The following is a 20,019-nucleotide window of genomic DNA, read 5'->3' as shown; positions in this document are numbered from 1 at the left end:
CCCCGACCTCAAGCACTTTAAAGTTATCTTTCTGTTGTCTTCTGTCCTCAGAGGTTTCTTAGAAGAAATCAGCAAGTAATCTCACTGATCATCCCTTGTACATGGCATGTTGCTTCTCTCTCAGTGCTTTCGATTCTACCTTTGTCTTTGGTTTTTGATAATTTGATTATAATGCATATGAGTGTATCTCTTTGGGTTTATCCTACTTGGGGTTTGTTGAGTGTATTAGCTTCCTAGGGCCATTGTAACAAAATACCATAAAATGATAGCTTAAATGACAAAATTTTATGATCTGAAGTGATGGAGTGTAGAAGTCTTAAAATCAAGGTGTTGGCAGGGTTCATTTGTTCTGAGGTCTTAGAGGGAAAATCTATTCCATGTCTGTCCCCTAGATTTTGGTGGTATGCTGGCAATCTTTACTACTTGTTGGATTCTGCATTATCCCAGTCTCTTCTGCTGTCTTCACATGGCATTTTCTCTGTACTTGTCTGCCTCAATTTTTTAATAAGAACACTAGTCATATTGAATTAGGTCCCACTTAAGACTTTATTTTAGCTTGATAACTCTGTAAGACCCTATCTTCTATAAGGTTATATTCTGAAGTACTGAGGGGTTAGAACTCCAATATATTTTTTGAGGAGGACACAGTTCTGAAAGTAGTCTACTCTCTGCTCTATCAGAAATTCATGTACTTCTCATATGCAAAATACATTCACCCTATCCCAACCATTCCAGCATCAGTTCTGAGTCCAAAATGTGTAAGTATTGTCAATCAAAAGTGCCAAGTCTCATCTTCTAATTCAAGTTCAGGTTAAGACTTGGGTAGCATCCAAGCTGGGGCAAAATTCTTCTCTATCTCTGAATATGTGAAACCAGAGAAATCTAAAACCTAGCAGGGCAAATTCTATTAGATTTTTATGACTTGAGGGGCGCCTGGGTGGCTTGGTTGGTTAAGCGTCCGACTTTCGCTCAGGTCATGATCTCGCGGTTCGTGGGTTTGAGCCCCGCGTCGGGCTCTGTGCTGACTGACAGCTCAGAGCCTGGAGCCTGTTTCAGTCTGTGACTCCCTCTCTCTCTGACCCTCCCCTGCTCACGCTGTCTCTCCCTCTCTCTCTCTCTCTCTCTCTCCTAGAAGTAAATAAAACATTAAAAAAAATTAAAAAAAAAATATTCTTATGACTTGAGAATAATCTGCTTTGGCTGGACGCTCCATCCTTCATTCCCAGTAGGACTATTCAGCCTATTGTAGCTTTGCCCACTCAGTTCTGGTAGCAGCCTCAACAAACTGGATTTGAGGATTTGTCCTCATGCTCTGGAACACAGGAGGCTGCACCTCCTGGAACAGAGGACAAGACAGCCCTGCCTTTCAGACCTGTACCTTCTGGGCTGCTAGTGGCAGGAGTAGACACCCAAGCCTCTGAACTACCTTCAGGGTCATTATTCCTTTTCTTGAAAGATAACACATGTTCAGGGCTGTATAGCCCCGTCAGCTCACTTCCTGCCTACAGAATCCCACAAGTTCAACAGCCTTCCTTCTTTCTTCCCATCTCTACCCCCTTCATCAAGGTGGCAGAATTTCTGCTGAGATGATTGATTAGATCCACATGTCACCTGCTCATAATCTCTTTAGTAGTGTCCAGCCACACCCCTGGTGTCCTCATGAGCACATTCTCATTGTTTATAATATGGATAGACTGAAAATTTTCTAAATTCTTCAAGTTGTTTCTTTATGTTTAGCAATTCTTTATCTGTGACTTCTCACGTTTGTCATAAACAACAGGAGAAACCAAGCTGCACTTCAGCAGTTTGCTTAGAGATTTCCTTAGCTAAATATTAACGTTCTACTTTCTGTCTGACATAATACAGTTCAAGTTCTCTACTACTTTATATCAAGGATTGCCTTCTCTCTAGTTTCCAATAACATGTTCCTCATTTCTGTTTGAGATCTCACCAGAAGCACCTTTAACATTTATATTTCTACCAAAATTCTTTTCAAAGCAACCTGGACTTTTCATTGAGGCACTTCAAAACTTCTCTACCCATTTCCTAATTCCAAAGCCACACCCACGTTCTAGGTATTTTTTTATAGCAACACTTTACATCTCAAAATCAAAAGCTGTATTCATTTCCTAGGGCTGCAATAACGAAGTTACACAAATTAAGTGGCTTAAAAAACATAAATTTATTGTCCCATAGTTCTGGAGTCTAGAAGTGTGAGATTCGGGTATAAATAGGGTTGGTTCCTTCTTAGAGCTGTGAGTGAGAATATATTCCATTCTTTTCTCCTAGTTTCTGGTGATTAGCTGGAAATTTTGGATGGTCTGTGACTTGCACCACCCTAATCTCTTCTTTCATCTTCATATGCATTATTCTGTGTTTGTACCTAAATCTTCTGCTTTTAATGACACCACTGATATTGGATTAAGGCCTACCATAATGACCTCATTTTGACTTGATTATCTTTGTTAAGACTCTCCAAATAATGTCACGTTCCCAGGTTCCAACTCCAACACCTCTTTCTTAGAGATACAATTCAACCCATAACATTGAGCTTCTTGGATTTGTAAATCCATGTCTGTCATTAAATTTTGGAGGTTTTAAGGCATTATGTCTTCAAATAATCTTTCTGCTCCTTTCTTTCTCTTCTCCTTCAGGGGCTCCCATAATGGGTATATTTATTTGTCTGATGGTTTTCTTAGTCTCTGTTCAAGTCCTGAGTCTGTTTCCTTCACTCTTTTTCCTTTTCCCCACTAAATAATTTCAGTTGCCCTATCTTCTGATTCATGGATCCTATCTCATGCTTGCTCAAATATGCTGTTGTACCCTCTGGTGTATTTTTCACTTTGCTTACTGTACTTTTCAGCTCCAGAATTTGTTTGATTCCTTTTTATAATTTCTGTCTCTTTGTTGATATTTTAATGTTGGTCTTTCATTGTTTTCCTGCTTTCCTTTAGTTCTTTATCCATGTGTTCCTTTAGTTCTTTGAACATATTTAAGACAGTTCTAAAGTCTTTGTCTAGTAGGTCCACTATCTGAGCTTCTTCAGAGGTGGTTACTATTTATTTTGTTCCTATGAGTGAGCCGTGTTTTCCTTTTTCTTTGTATTTCTTCTGATTTTGTTGTTGTTGAAAACTGGGCACTTGACTGTTAGAATGTGGTAAGTCTGTCAGATCCCCACCTCCCTGGGATTTGCTGGATTTTCTTAATTGCTAAAGACTATAGTGGTCGGTTTGTGTTTGAGACTTTTTCCATTCTGTTTTTGCAAAGACTATTCCTTTTGTGTGATCACCAAAGTCTCTATTCCTTTAGCTTGTGTTCAGCAAATATTTTGACAGAGATTTCTTTGGATGCCAGGAACTTGATTGGGTTTTGCTTGGTTGCAGTAAACCTTTGACTTTTCCAGAGTTCTCAAAAACTTCATATGGCTTCTTTTTTATTTTTTATTTTTTTTTTTACCATGTTTCTGTGTGGGAACAAGAACTTGGAGCCTTCTAGCCTATTTTGCTGATGTCACTTCTCTGTTGAATTTTTTACTGTTCACTTTGGATAACTTAATGGAAGACTATGTATAATATCTACTTAGAAATAAAAGTTTAGGGTTCGAGTGGCCGAAGCAAGATGAGTCAAAGAGTGGTGGTCATAGCCCTGGAAGTGGCAAGAAGGATGACAGGGCAAGAAAAAGAAATATGAACCTTCTGTACCAACTAGAGTAGGGAAAAAGAAGAAAACAAAGGGACCAGATGCTGCCAGCAAGCTGACACTGGTGACACTTCACACTCCATGCCACTTAAAATTACTGAAGTTACAGAGAATTAAAGACTACCTTCTCATAGAGGAAGAATTCATTAGAAATCAGGAACAAATGAAGCCTTTAGAAGAAAAGAGGAGGAAAGATCAAAGTTAGATGATCTGAGGGGGACCCCAATGTCGGTAGGAACCTTGGAAGGGATCATTGATGACAGTCATGCCATTGTGTCCACATCTGTGGGCTCAGAACACTACATCAGCATTCTTTCCTTTGTAGACAAGGACCTGCTGGAACCAGGATGTTTGGTCCTGGTCAACCACAAGGTACATGCCGTCATAGGTGCTCATGGATGACACAGATCCCTTGGTCACAGTGATGAAGGTAGAAAAAGTCCCCCAGGAAACCTGTGCTGATATTGGGAAGTTGGACAATCAAATCCAGGAAATTAAGGAAATGTGGAGCTTCCTCTCACTCATCCTGAATATTACGAAGAGTTGGGTATAAAGCCCCCAAAGGGGGTCAGTAGCAGTAGCGAACCAAACCTCAGCCACTTCCCTAAGAGTGGTTGTCTCTGAACTTATTCAGAAGTACCTATGTGATGGGCCCAAACTCATTCGGGAATTGTTTTTGAGTTGCGGAAGAACATGTACTGTCCATCGTGTTTATTGATGAAATTGATGCCATTGGAACAAAAAGATATGACTCAAATTCCGGTGGTGAAAGAGAAATTCAACAAACAATGTTGGAACTGTTGAACCAGTTGGATGGATTTGATTCAAGGGGTAACGTGAAAGATACCATGGCCACAAACCGAATAGAAATTTTGGATCCAGCACTTATCAGACCAGGGCGCATTGACAGGAAAATTGAGTTCCCCCTGTCCGGTGAAAAGACTAAGAAGCGCATGTTTCAGATCCACACAAGCAGGATGATGCTGGCTGATGATGTGACCCGGGATGACTTGATCATGGTTAAAGATGACCTCTACAGGGACAACATCAAGGCAATCTGTACAGAAGTTGGTCTGATGGCCTTGAGAGAACGCAGAATGAAAGTAACAAATGAAGACTTCAAAAACATCTAAAGAAAATGTTCTTTATAAAAAACAAGAAGTCACCCTTGAGGGGCTTTACCTGTAGCCACCACATTTGCCTTCAAGGAAATGGTCAGGAGCGTCCTGACTCCTCAGAGGGATGAGGTCGGGAAGCTGCCTGAGGAACCACATTCCAGTTGATCTTTCTTAGCAAAACCCCCAGTGTCCCTTTTGAGTGTGATGTGTAGGCGACCCCCACCCCCATGGCTGCCTTCATGTGTTGGCCACATGCAGTGCTCTGCCCCCAATAAAGCGACCTTCTCCTCAAAAATAAATAAAAGTTTAGAAAATTTTAAAATTTTAACTAAAATAACAAGAAAAGCTAGATTCACAAATTTTCCACTTGCATTATAATGCTCAAAAAAGAGAAGAACCTAAGTTTTTTGCCATTTGAAATGTATTTTAAAATATTTTTTAAGTTTAAGAATTGGTATTTGAGGAGATAATCAGACATCCTTGATGTTTTAGGACTTTTTTAAAAGAACTATGTTTTAGGTACTACAGGAACTTTAAGAACTACAGTAACCAAATAGTCTTATTTAATAAGAGAAATCTCCAATATGCTCAATGCAGTCATTTCACAAACCCTACTGAAATTACTGATTTAAAGAATTATCAATTCACTTTAAAACCATGAGATGGATGGTTGATAGGAGTAAGAACATACAATAGAGGGATCAGAATCATCACCCAATCTGTAGGTGAATCTTAGCATGTTAATATTGAGTTAGTGACATTATGTCTTTTGATATATTGCAACCTAAGTATACTTAAGTATACTTATTTGTATTCTGGCCAAAAAAGGTTTGAATCCATCACATCTATAGCTTTTGACAAATTTAGCTTTTGACAAATTTCAGGAGCTAGACCCCATTTAATGGAGGAACAAGCTAAATAATAGCATGAGGATGTGACCACATAATAGGCACTCTTCCGCAAGACCAAGTCATTAAAAAAAGAAAAAAAAAGTACCGTACTAGATTCTAAAAGATTTATTGAAATGATCAGATGTAATATGTAGTCTTGAATACTGGTTTAGGACAGCATGGGACATCTAAATGTGGTCTAGAAGCACTAATAGGAATACTTACCGAAACAGAAAAGTGAAAACTGATAGAAAAATGCAAATATTCAAACTAATCAAATGGTATGTGTGATATTTCATTTTTGTTTTAAAAAATATGGAAAGATTGTGTATAAGAAAAGGATCTGGAAGGATATATATTTAAGGTATCTGGAGAAATGTGATTTTTTAAAATGTTCTTCTACATCTTTGAGAGAGAGCATGTGCAGGGAAGGAGCAGAGAGAGGTGGGGACAGAGGATCTGAAGCAGGCTCTGTGCTGACAGCAGTGAGCCTGATGTAGTGTTCAAACTCATGAACCATGAGATCATGACCTGAGCTGAAGTTGGGAAGCTCAACCAACTGAGCCACCCAGGTGCCCCTGGAGAACTGTGATTTTTTAAAATTTTTGTTATGTTCATATTTGCTAATGTTATATGTTGCTTCTGTAATAAAATATTTCAAATATAAATTATGTGATACAATTGATTTATCTGATTCCAACACTTCATAATTTTATGAACAGTGCTTATAATACATACCACATGTTTTGATCCCTTTATCTCTTAGATAGAGAGCCTGGATTTTTTATTTCTACTAAAGACAATTGAAGAATTCTATAAAAGTGAAGATGGAGAAAATCTGGAAATCATCTGTCCAGTTCAAGATCAAGCCTGTGTAGCTAAATTTGAAGATGGAGTTTGGTACCGAGCAAAAGTCATTGGTAGGAGATTGTACACTATTTCTACAGGGAAATGTTATGTTTAAAAACTGATACCATTTCAGTTAGAAGTATTGTGATCGAATTGTGGAAGTAATGTTATTTGATCTTACCATTTTGCTCAGTTATCTATCTTTAGTTAGCTAGGGGTAATGTTGGAAGGTAAACTCTGGGTCCTTAGATTTTGATTTAACTAGGGCTTAAGTATTTTATTTTGTTTCCTTTCTCATATCTACCTTGTTTAAAAAGTAAAATAGTGCTAAACAACTTCTACTCCACTCCTCAAAGGCAGATATTTTAGGGGTGCTAGATGGCTGAGTTTGAGCCCCATATTGGGTGTAGAAATTATTTAAATTAAAAAAATGTTTTAGGGGCAACTCGGTGGCTCAGTTGGTCAAGCGTCTGACTCTTGATTTCAGCTCAGGTCACGATTCTCACGGTGTGCGAGATCAAGCCCTAGGTTCAACTCTGCGCTGATATCATTGGAGCCTGCTTGAGATTCTCTCTCTCTCTCTCTCTCTCTCTCTCTCTCTCTCTTTCTCTCTCTCTCTCGACTGCTCTTCCCCTGATTGTGCTTGCATGTGCTCTCTCTCGTTCTTTCTCTCTCAAAATAATGTGTTAAAAAAAAAAAAAAAAACTCCTTTAAATTCTTCCGGCTGTTTCTTTTGGTATTTACCTGTGTTATTTCTTCTAAATATATAATACTTTATTGACATTTTACTCTTAGATATTATCTGTTCTTTTTATGGTAGACAGTTTTAGATCTCAACTAGCTCGTTTAAGCCCATCCTACCACACCCCCATAGTTGTATCACAATTTTTAATTCATATTATATATAAATATTTTCACTGAGTCATAAAGAATACTTTATTTCTATTTTGAGTTAATAATTACATCAAATTTTCACTTCATTTTCTTTAAATTTATGGCTGCATTTTCCTGATTATTCAAAACAATTTTCTACATGATTAGACTTTTCTGATAATGTTTGATTTTTTTTTTTTTTAATGGTGAAAACATCCTTCTATTTTGTCCAATTAGACTGTCCTCTAAGATTATTACACTTTTCTTATGCAGGGAATTTATCTCACTTGGCAATACATTTGTCTTCCTGTATTGAATCCCTTGTTTTATGGATCCCATGTTTACCTCTTAAGTTTACTCCCCTATTTTTGTGGAGCATCTTCTAATTGTTTCCTCAGAATAATTGCAGGTAAATTTTGAGACCCTTCATGTCTCCTGACTCTACTCTTACATGATTGATAGTCTGGGTTTAAAATGTTCTTTAGGTGCACCTGGGTAGTTCAGTCAGTGAAGTGTCTGACTTGAGCTCAGGTCATGATCTCATGGTTCATGAGTTCCAGTCCCGCATCAGCCTCTGTGCTGACAGCTCAGACAGAGCCTGGAGCTGCTTCAGATTCTGTGTCTCCCTCCTTCTCTGCCCCTCCCCTGCTCACGTTCTGTCTCTCTCAAAAATAAATAAACATTAAGAAATTAAGAAAATAAAATGTTCCTTCAATTTCATCTCCTGCCCATTTATTTGTTTTGTCTAAAACTACATCTCCATTCAGAGATTAAAGAATCTAATGGCACTGGTACAGTTAATAATATCATTGCATGTGTGGAGGGATTCCCTCCCCTTCTTACACTTAGGGTAACACACGTCTTCTCGTTATTGCAGATAGCAGCTACCATAGGGCCCGAGTCGTGTGGCGTGTCTTCTTGAGTACGGGTGTTGTTCCTTCTGCTTCTGCCAGGAAGCAGACACTTCCTGTACTTTTGAAATGATCTATACTGTACTACTCTTTAAACTTGAAAGTGATGGCAACAGGTTTAGTAGCACTATACATAAGTGTGCTAAGAGAGGATAAGGTCACCCATATACTTTGAGTATTTTCAAAAGGTCGTTGTGATAGGTTTTTTTTTTAAACTTCCACGTATTTGGACTTTTTAAGGGCTTCATTGTATCCTATGAAATAAAGAGATTAGATTGACAAGGAGGTCTGTCTCTGCTTATTTTTCACAATATCCCCCCAAATAATTTTTTTCAATTTCAATTAGGTTATCATTATATGAATGAATCTTTAGTTTGATTATTAAACCTTTTGCCTTATTTAATCACCTGTGTTGGCTAACAGTTAAACATTAAGTGCTTACTTTGGTGCTTTGCAAATTTTTTAAATAGGTGAAACCTCAAAAAAAAAAAGTCTTATGAGATTGGATGCTATTGGTATGCCCACTTTACACATGAAATAATGAGTCTTAGTAAAAGGAATTTGCTCAGGGTAAAATTTTAGAGAGTAATTAGCTTGCTTAGAGTCACATGGAATTTGACTGGATTCTAGTTCAGTCAGTCTTAATGCCTAATTTTTAACTTTTAGGCGATAATACCTACCATTTGATAGCTGTATTGTTAAACTGATTTTGACTTTCCTTTGAATATCTTAAAATTGTTGATTTTTCATTCAATTCTGAACAACTCTGCATTATGGTTGACTTGTTTAAGTTCACATATTGGAAATATTTTTTACACTAAAAAAAGTATTGGGGCACCTGGATGGCTCAGTCAGTTAAGCATCTGACTCTTGATTTCAGCTCAGGTCATGACCCCAAGCTTGTGGAACTGAGCTCCACATCAGTTTTCACACGGGCACGGAGCCTGCTTAAGATTCTGTCTCTCCCTTTTGTTTGCCCTCCCTCCCTGCACACATGCATGCCCTCATTCTCTCTCTCTCAAAAAAAAAAAAGTTTGTATGTTGATCATAAAAGTATTATAACATAGTTGATTGTTGATTAGTCTAAATTTTGCTAGAAAATTCTCTGTTTTCCAGATTTGTGATTTCTAATTTCATAATTTTTGAAGGATTGCCTGGACGTCGTGAAGTTGAAGTTAAATATGTAGACTTTGGCAATTCTGCAAAAATAACACTTAAAGAAATGCGTAAAATAAAGGATGAGTTTCTGAATCCCCCAGAGAAGGTAATTTATTTATTTTGAATCATAGAGTTAGAATTTTAGCACAAATATGAAAGTATATTTAGAAATCATTTTTATTACAGAAATTCTGTTAAATAACATTTTTGTCTGTAAATAATTTCTAACACATGGACTATAGAAAAGAGTGGTTGTAATTCCTCTAATTTTCTATATAGCAGCTATAAATTATAAAGGAATGTGTATATCTTAGCAAATAAGCATTAATTATAAATGTATATGTGTGTGTATGTTTTTGTCTTTATAAATATTACTACTCTGCAGCTGTTAATGTTATTTTGAAATACCTGTATAATGAGGTAAGAGGATGATGTATTTTGTGGAAAAAAAATCTCTTCATAGGAGCATTTTTCCGCAGTCCCGTTTATGTGTAAGTATATATGACATGTGCAAGAGAAAGAGAGAAATCTGGAAGAAAAAGTGAAAAATTATCCTTCTTTTGGAATCCTTCCCCAGAGATATGGTTAAGGCTTATTTTCCATCTCTCAGTGCACCTAAGCATTTGAATTTTGGTTAAACAATATTTTTCATTTTAAAAATGGGTAAAATATTAAAGGAAAAACTTGAAAATATAGATACAAAGAGGAATCACTCAGAATCATTGAATATTTTTGATACATGTAGTTCTAAGATGCGTTCTGTTTTTAACAATAATAGGATTAGATAGTCATATAACCTGCTTTTCTCATTTAACAGCTTATCATTAGTACCTGTAATACTTTCAGTGAATGCTTGCTATATCCGTGTTTAAATGTGCAGTAATTCATTCAACCAAATAAAATACTCTGTTGATTCCAATTATTTGTATTTATAAAATATTTTATAGACACCTTTGTACATTTATTTTCTAAATATATGTTAAGTTCAAACACAAAGTTTTTTGTACACATAAAATTTTAGTTTAATTCTAAAATAATTAGAAATTAAGTTTACTTTTCTTAATGGTGCAATTTTGTTTGACACAGGCAATTAAGTGTAAGCTGGCCTATATTGAACCACGTATGAGGGCAATACAGTGGTCCAAAAAAGCTAAGGACAAATTTGAAGAAAAGACTCAAGATAAGTTTATGACATGTTCAGTCGTTAGTAAGTCATTTCCACTTTTATTTGTTGCTATATGATAATATATAATTTTAAATAAGAATAACATTATAACATTTGCCAGATCTCAGAATAAATTCAGTGTGCCATCAGTAAGAGTAGTGAGAAAGAATGTGTATTGAGCATTTGGTGTAGTAGATGTAGTTGCAGGCTCTAGAATATAAAATCAGCATGAGGCAAAAATTACCGCCAAAGATCGAGTCATCCCAGGGTTGCTTGGTCGGCTTGGTTGATTGAGTATGTGACTTGATCTTAGGGCTGTGGTTTCCAGCTCCACTTTGGGTGTAAAGATTACTTAAAAATAAGATCTTTTTTTTTTTTTTAGTGTTTTATTTATTTCTGAGAGAGAGACAGTGCAAGTAGGGGAGGGGCAGAGAGAGAGGGAAACACAGAATCTGAAGTAGGCTCCAGGCTCTGAGCTGTCAGCACAGAGCCGGACGTGGGGCTTGAACCCACGAGCTGTGATATCATGACCTGAGCTGAAGTCGGATGCCCAACCCAAGTTGGCGTTGCTTAGGATTCTTTGTCTCTCTCTCTTTCTGCCCCTTCCCCGCTCATGCTTTCTCTCTCAAAAGTAAAGATTAAAAATTTTAAAAACAAATGAAAAATAGAATCTTAAAAAATAATAAAAATATCAAGTCATCCTGGATATGACCTCTTGAAAGCCCTAAAGACAGGAATTAGCTTCTTTTATTTGTTTGCATTTTTACAGGGACTCTATCCTGATTTTGGCATGATAGCTGCTAAACTTTAATGTGCAGGAAAGTGAGGGGAAGTGATAGTGTTTTCTGATAGTGTTTTCATATGTTCTTTTTTTCCTTCCATTTCATACGACTTAAGTGAATTCAGCTGTAGACTCTCCCCATATTTTGAAAAAACCTATTTCTTTTTTGGAGTAGCTTGGGTCCAAGATACAGACTGACCTTATAATTTTATAACCCACCATGTTCTGAAATGAAAAGTTAGTAGCAAAACCTGATCTGAATTGACATGAAGGTATATACAGTCTTTATCTCCTTTGTAGTGAATATCCTATATTCCATTTCAGGATAGTAATGTATCTTTGTAGGCAGAATCTGCTGCGGGTATTAGAAAATATGCAGTATATGTTTTACATAACCTTTCTCAATTTGAAGAGTTCTGAAACATGTCTGGCCCCAAGGGGTTTGAATTTGGGTGTGGGGAGTGGTGGGAGTCTTGTTTTTCTGGTTGTGTTGGTCTTAATACGTACTAGTGCAGAGTATACAAGACCGTGTTTACTTAAGGTTGATTTATGGGAATTCCCAGGGTAATTTTTACTGTATGTATTTGTTCACCTCTATGATACTACCATTAAGTGAACCTAACTACTATCAGTGTTAGCCTGTTTTACAGTGAGAAGACTGAAGCTTAGTGGTCAGCTGCTCAAGGTTACATAACCTGGAACTGATGCATATCAGTGATAATTTATACACAGTGTTGATACAAGAAATTGTTCTGAAGAAATAGTTTCTTTAGGGAGGAATGTGATTATAGATATTTCATCATCAGTCAGTAACATTTTTATATCTGTCTTCTCTGATATGAACAGTATATTAAGGGCTTCTAAGTCCTCGAATTATCTCCACTGGTTTTGCGTAGAATTTAGCCTAGATAATTCTGCTTACCTTTTGGTGTTTTATTCTGCTGGTTTTAGCTCCTCTCCCTGCAGTGGACCTGACTTGGTTTCTATTTTTACCCCTTTTGCTTACTCACTTAATTACTTGTTATACCTGTTATACCAATAATAATCAAACACTAGTCACAACATAGTTATTATCCTAGATAATTTTAGTGGGGCCTTCTGGCACTCCTTAAATCTAAAATATATTACCTCATTAACCTGTGCAGTGATGAAATTAAGAGTTTTAAGACGTTAGTATTAAAATGAACTACCACAGCTGAGAAGGGGAGCCTCCCATTATTATTTATTGTTACCTTATAAAGCAAGGGATATTTAAATTTTGATTAGCAGAGCAAGGTGGTAACAATACAGAACATATAGAAAGTTGGCCCTTTTGGAATAAGAACTTTATGGGAAATACAGGTGGAAAGTAAAGAGATTAAAATTTATTGAGGCTCAGCATCGCTTAGACTTTTATATCTAGATGATCTGTCTGATCCATTGAAAAGTAGGCCAGAATCATTTTTAGGCTCTTGGAAAAAGTTTTCTAACCTGTATTTTTATGATCTAGGATGCTGGTAACTCTCTCTTTTTATTTAGAATTGTCTTCTGACCCACGGCTACCAGCTGCTGTTGTGTAGAAAGTGTAGACATAAACTGCAGTTAGAGCATATGTGTTTCCTAAAGAAATTCCTCTGTTGTTTATTCAGATACATATTAGCTGGTTCTCTGTGCTGTGTGCCGTAAGTAAGTAAACAGGCACATGAGATAGAAATATTCCCCATAGTTAAACTCCCAGTTTCATTTAAGAAATCTAAATAGATCTACTTGTTTAATTAACCAATTTGTCTTCTAAAAGAAATGAAAAGTTAGATGGTTTGTCCTAAAAACAGAGGGATGGAAAAAAAATTCCAGATTCCAGACTCTAATTAAGAGTATTTTTGGAGCTTTTGTTGTTTTGAACTTTGTGCCATTTTCCTAAAAGCTATAAACCTCTGCAGATAGTCACTGGCCTGAATTAACTTTCATTCTTTTGTCCTCTGGAACTTGGTTGAATTTAATAAAACAGTTTAAAAACACATCAGAACACTTCAGTGAATATCAATTTATATTTTTCTGAGTTTAAGCTTTAAATTGCTTTTGATTTGTTATAGAACCGCACATAATCTAAAATGAAAATTGTATTAATTTGCATATGGACAATTGCTTTATGTTTGTAAATGCTACTTTTTACCCCTGCAGAGAGACTTTGATATTACTCAGCAAGAAGCCACATGTATGCAAAATGAAATTTTCTTATTATTTAAAATTGCCTCATTTAGTGTATCTTGCCACATATTTATTTCTTTCCCCAAACTTGTGTTAATGGTTTTACAGAAATTCTGGAAGATAATGTGCTCTCAGTTGAGCTTTTTGATTCTCTTGGTGCTCCTGGAATGACTCCTACCAGTATAAATGACCAGCTGGTCAAAGAGGGCCTAGCATCTTATGAAGTAGGGTAAGTAGACCTATAAACTTTTAAAAATTCCTGTGTAACAATCTATTCACAAGAAGGTGGTAGGGCGCGTGGGTGGCTCAAGTCAGTTCAGCATCTGACTCTTGATTTTGGCTCCGGTCATGATTGAGCCCTGCATTGGGCTCCACGTACTGACAGTGCAGAGCCTGCTTGGGGTTCTCTCTTTCCCTCTCTCTCTGCCCCCCAAACCCTGCTTGCGTGCATGTGCTCGCTCTCTCTTTCTCAAAATAAATAAATAAAAGTTTTAAAAAGAGAGAGAGAAAGTAGCATGTCATTTGCTTTTCGATATCTGCTTGGGAGGTTTCTCCTGTTTTTGAATCAAGAAAAATAGAAGGAAAAATAATTGGAGTCATTCATTTAATGGGGAGTAGTAGAGTGGCTTTTCCCTCCATCCCTAAGTGACTCTGAAACCAAGAGAATGGCTCCTAGGGATTGAAGGTACTTCTACAAAAAGGAGAATAGCATCTTATTTCTAGGTAGAACGTCTGCTTTAGTAGCCCTTTGTGCCTATTTGAGAAGAGAATTAGTAAGAGAAATGGCAGAGTAGTTATTGGTACCCCACATTTCCATTTGGAGAAATGTGAATTTTTTCTGGGTACAACTGGGTACGTTGAATGAGAGCAGGATTTGAGCCATTGTGTTAATACAAAAGCAGTTCTTTCACAATACAGGCTGTGTAGTGGAGTGGCCCCTGAAGGGTCTTCTGAAGAACTCCCACATACTGTCCTCAGGAAAGCAAATACTTGATAACACCCACACAGAATGCCTGTCAGGGTAACAGTGAGACAGTGATTCCCAGCTGAAGCCTGCAGTCCCGCGCTCAGCATGTGGTCTCGCCCCCCCTCCCTGCCCTAACAGCGGAGTTGCTGGATGCAGCAGAGAGGACCAGTCCTTCTCCCACCGTCGGCCCTAAGTAAGGGAAGAGAAGGGATGAGAGGAAACACTTAAATACATCGGACTGAGTTTTTTTTAAGTCAGGGTTGTTGGAGCACCCAGGTGGCTCAGTCGGTTGAGTGTTTGACTTCGGCTCAGGTCATGGTCTCACGGTTCATGGGTTGAGCCCCTCGTCGGGCTCTGTGCTGACAGCTCAGAGCCTGGAGCTGCTTCAGATCCTGTGTCTTCTCCTCTCTCTGACCCTCCCCTGTTCGCTCTGTCTCTCTCTGTCTCTCAGAAATAAATAAATGTTAAAAAAAAAAAATTCTTTTTAAGTCAGGGTTATCGAGGTAAAACATACAATAAGATTCACCCTGTTACATATACAATCATACAACCATTATCACAGTTAAAATACAGAATATTTCTATCACCACAAAAAGTTCCTTGTGCACCTTTGTAGTTCTTTCTCTTCCTCCACATCCAAACCTTGGCAATTACTGATCTAATTTCTGTTTCTATAATTTTGACTTTTCTACAACTTCTTGTAAATAGAGTCACAGTGTATTGACTTTTTTGTCTGGCCTCTTTCACTTAATGCTTTAGGATGCATCCATATTGTTGCATGTATCGGTAGTTTTTATTGCTCACTAGTATTCTGTTGTCTGGTTGTACCACAGTATTATACAGTCCCTAATTGGTGAACACTTGGGCTATTTCCAGTTTGAGAGATTTTGTGAATAAAGGTGTTGTAAACATTTGCATATAGGTTTTTGTAGGCATATATATGTATTCTCCTGAGTAAATACCTGGAAGTGAGATTGCTGCTTGTAAAGTAAGTGGGTTTTTTTTCTCTTAGTTTAATATCCCACCTACATAATTGCCTTGATAACTTTGGCACAAATCTCAGACACCATATAACTTCATCCATTTAATATTTTAGTATGTATATCTAAAAGTTTATTATTATATATTTTTAACTTTATAGGAATAAACTGCCACATGTTTTCAAAACTGGCTCTACCATTTTGCATTTCCACCAGAAACCATTCTGAAACAGCAATTCCAACCATTTCTGTTGTTCTGTATCCGTGCCAGCATTTGATGTGATCATTTTGTGTTTACATTAGCCCTTTTAATAGAAATAAAGTGATTTTTCTAGTGGTTTTAATTTTAATGTATTTAATGACATTAAGGACCTTTTCATGTGCTTATTTGCCATCTGTATCTCTTATTTGGTGAAGTTTCTTTTCAACTGTTTTGTGCTGAATCGTGTTGCTTATTGTTAGTGAAAATGAAATTTCTTCCAGATAAGAGTCCTTTATCAGTTAATGTGCTTTGCAATTATTTTTTTCAAGTCTGTGGCTTCTTAACAGTGTCTTGAAAGAGAAGTTTCTGGCTTTGATGTCTACTTTGATAATTTTTTCTTTTATAATTCAAGCACTTTGCTTTATAACTAGGAAATCTTTGCCTAACATTTTCTGCTATGTATTCTTCTGAAGTTTTACAGTTTTAGGTCTCATATTTAGGCCTGTCATCCTTTTTACTTTGTTAAATAGGCTTTCTTTTTTGGAGCAGTTTTATGTTCATAACACTGAGCAGAAAGCAAAGGGATTTCCCACATACTCCCTGCACCCCCAACAGGCACACCCCTCCCCCACTATCAGCTGTCAAAGTGGTAAATGTCAGTGAAGCTACACTGACATATCACAATCATCCAACATCCATAATTTACATTAGTGTACATTATGTGGGCTTTGACCAAATGTATGATGGCATTAATCTACCGTTATAATATCAGAGTATTTCACTAACCTAAAAATCTCCTAAAAAGTCCATTAGCTGTAGATTCAGCTCAAACCCTGCCAGATTCCAGCAGATTAAAATGTGCAGAAATTGATGATACTTTAAATTTTATGTGAAAATGCAAAACGCATAAAATAGCCAAAACCATTTTGAAAACAAAGTTGGAGGACTTCCACCTCCAATTTCAGAACTTAATATAAAGCCACAACTACAAAGACAGTGTGGTACTAATGTAAAGATAGACCTATAGATGAATAAATATAATTGAGAGTTGGGAAATAAATCTTTATAATCAATAGATTTTTTTAAACAAAGGTGCAAAGACAGTTCATTGGGGTAAAAACAGTAGTCTGTTCAACAAATGGTGTTGTGGCAATGGGATGTCCACCAGCAAAAAAGATAAACAGCCCTTAGCTCACACCATAAACAAAGCTCACTCAAAATGGAATATACTCATAAAATTAAGAGCTAAAACAGAACTTCTAGGAGAAATAGGAGGCCTGTAGATTGGGAAAAGATTTCTTATACAGGACACCGGAAGCACAGTTCATAAAAGAAAAAAGTTGGTAAGTTGATCCTCCTCAAAATTCAAAACTAGTGAACTTTGAAAGACACTATTAAGTAAATGAAAGACAGGGGCACCTGGGTTAAGGAACTTACTCTTGATTTCAGCTTAGGTCATGATTCCAGGGTCATGGGATCACGACATGCATTGTTGGCCTCTGCTGGGGATGGAGCCTGTTTAAGATTCTCTCCCTCCCTGTGCCCCTCCCCTGCCCATCCCCCCACCCTTTCCCTCTCTATCTCAATAATAATAATAATGATAACAACAACAGAGTGGGAGAAAATATTTGCCAAATCTGTCCCATAAAGGACTTACTCTATCTGGAATTCATAAGACAAAAAATTCAGTAAGACAAATTATTCAACCAAAAGAAATGGGTACAAGATATAAGCAGACCAAAGAAAGTATACAGTTAGCTAATAAGTACATGAAAAGATGCTCAACATTATTAATAATCATCAGGGAAATGCAAATTAAAACCACAATGAGATACCATTTCTCGTGCACTAGAATGCTATCATACACAAGACAGATGTTGGAAAGGATGTGGAGTAACCCTCATTACTGGCAGGGATGTCAATGGTACAGCCTCTTTAGAAAGTGGTTTGCAAATTTCTTAAGTTAAACATGCCACCGGGGTGGGTCAGTTAGTTAGGCTTCCGACTTCAGCTCAGGTCATGATCTCACAGCTCGTGGGTTTGAGCCCCGCGTTGGGCTCTGTGCTGACAGCTCAGAGCGTGGAGCCTGCTTCAGATTCTGTGTCTCCCTCTCTCTCTGCCCCTCCCCTGCTTGCTCTCTGTCTCTGTCTCTCAAAATAAAGACATAAAAAATTTTTTAAAGAAAGTTAAATGTAAAACCACGCTCAACCCCACAATTTCACTCCTAGGTATATATGCCCTGGAGAAATGACAACCTGTGTTCACATACAGACTTGTGAACAAATGTTCACAGCAGCATTATTCAGAATAGCCAACCACTGGAAATGATATAAATATCCAGTGAGTGGTAGGTAAACAGTCAAAATACTATATACATTTCTATAATGGAATACTAGTTAGCCACAAAAAGGAACAAACTACTGCTGACACATCTACATCATGGATAAACTTCAAAAATTTTAAGTTAATTAAAGCCAAATATAAGAGATTGTATAGGATTCCATTTACATGGTATGCCCAAAAAAGACAAGTTTAGAGATACAAAAAAGTTTATTAGAGAGTGCCTAGAGCTAGGGGCAGGGAAGATTCACTCTCAGTGGACATGGTGATGGGGCTCTTAGAAAGCTCAGTTGCTTCAGCCTCGGACTTCAGCTCAGGCCATGATCTCACCCGTGGTGAGTTTGAGCCCTGCTTCAGGCTCTGTGCTGACAGCCTAGAGCCTGCTTTGTGTTTTTTTGTCTCCCTGCCCCACCTATGCTCAGGCTCTGTCTCTCTCTCCTTCAAAAATAAATAAACATAAAAAAATTAAATGGACAGGGAGGATCTTTCTGGGGAGAGATGAAATTGTTTAAAACTGATTTATGGTGATGGTTACACAATTTGGTTAAAGTTAACTAAAAATCATTGAATCATACACTTGAAATGGGTTACTTTTTGTTGTGGAAAACCTACATCAAAAAGCTGTTTTAAAAAGTCCATTAGCTAGGATTTACTGGTTAAATAAGAAAGAGATATTTGTATGCCTACTTACTACATTGTAACAAATCCTGTACTCCGTGATGGTTTGTGCCTTCATGGAGCTTAGAGTATATAATAGGAAGGAGAGGTGGTCGGGTCATCTTTCAGTGTGATAAGGACTCTTCCCATAGCATTATGGGAATTCTGGAGAGTGTGCCACTGGAGATTTCACCTAAGCTGAATTCTGTAGTACAACTGGGGGTAAAAGCCTATACACAGAAAAAAGGTGGTGTGTCTGGGTATTGTCAGTACACTCACATTGCTGGTAGATCGGAAGAAAGGTAGTAGTAGCAGGTAAGGCAAGAGATCAAGCTGGAGAGAAATGCAGAGACCAGATAATTACAGAACCTTGATCAATGAGAAGTAAGTTAAAGATAAATTGTATCTAAATTTCAAACATTTCCGTGTATTTGAACTTTATCCCTTCAGGAAACAGGGTGGGAGTCTATTGAATGATTTTAGGCAAAGGACTGAGAGGAAACTTGGATTTTAGAAAGTTCCCTCTGGTAATTTCTGGCTGAGTGAAATTAGAGAAAAATATCATATGACTTCACTCATATGACGACTTTAAGACACAGAACAGGGGCGCCTGGCTGGCTCAGTCAGTTAAGCGTCCAACTTTGGCTCAGGTCATGATCTCACAGCTCGTGGGTTCAAGCCCCGTGTTGGGCTCTGTGCTGACAGCTCAGAGCCTGGATCCTCCTTCAGATTCTGTGTCTCCCCCTCTCTCTGACCCTCCCCTGCTCATGCTGTGTCTCTCTCCCTCAGAAATAAATAAAAAACATTAAAAAAAAAAAAAAGACATAGAACAGATGAACATAAGGGAAGCAAAAATAATATAAAACAGGGAAGGAGACAGAACATAAGAGACTCTTAAATATGGAGACAAACAGAGGGTTACTGGAGAGGTTGTGAGGGGTAAAGGAGTTAAATGGTAAGGGCCATTAAGGAATCCACTCCTGAAATCATTGTACTATATACTAACTTGGATGTAAATTTTAAAAAATACATTTAAGTAAATAAATAGAAGAAAGTTCCCTCTAGCTGCAAGTTTTAAAAATAAAGTGTTACGCTAGAAGTGGGTACTGTAGAGTATTGAAGTTATAGTTACTTGGGGATAGAAAAACAGGTAGATTATGAAATATGAAGGAGGTAAATATTGCAGGACCTTGCTATTCATTGTAGGTGAGTAAGAGGGGAGGGGTCAAGATTGACTTTCAG

At 37.3% G+C, this 20,019-nt stretch overlaps 1 protein-coding gene and 1 pseudogene across 1 annotated transcript in view; both read left to right on the top strand.

The window, feature by feature from the left end:
• Positions 1-20,019, top strand: part of RNF17 (ring finger protein 17) — a 117,561-nt gene that overhangs the window by 55,308 nt on the left and 42,234 nt on the right. The window contains exons 17-20 of the mRNA XM_077774698.1: positions 6,474-6,627; positions 9,489-9,604; positions 10,585-10,705; positions 13,740-13,860. Of these exons, the coding sequence (XP_077630824.1) occupies positions 6,474-6,627; positions 9,489-9,604; positions 10,585-10,705; positions 13,740-13,860 (512 nt within the window). The remainder of the gene's footprint in view (positions 1-6,473; positions 6,628-9,488; positions 9,605-10,584; positions 10,706-13,739; positions 13,861-20,019) is intronic.
• LOC144240400 (26S proteasome regulatory subunit 4 pseudogene) lies at positions 3,153-4,887 on the top strand (annotated as a pseudogene).

This window comes from Crocuta crocuta, unplaced genomic scaffold (assembly GCF_008692635.1).
Source record: "Crocuta crocuta isolate KB4526 unplaced genomic scaffold, BGI_CrCroc_1.0 scaffold277, whole genome shotgun sequence".
NCBI classification, from domain to species: Eukaryota; Metazoa; Chordata; class Mammalia; order Carnivora; family Hyaenidae; genus Crocuta; species Crocuta crocuta.
This window is presented reverse-complemented; position numbering and strand designations above follow the sequence as displayed.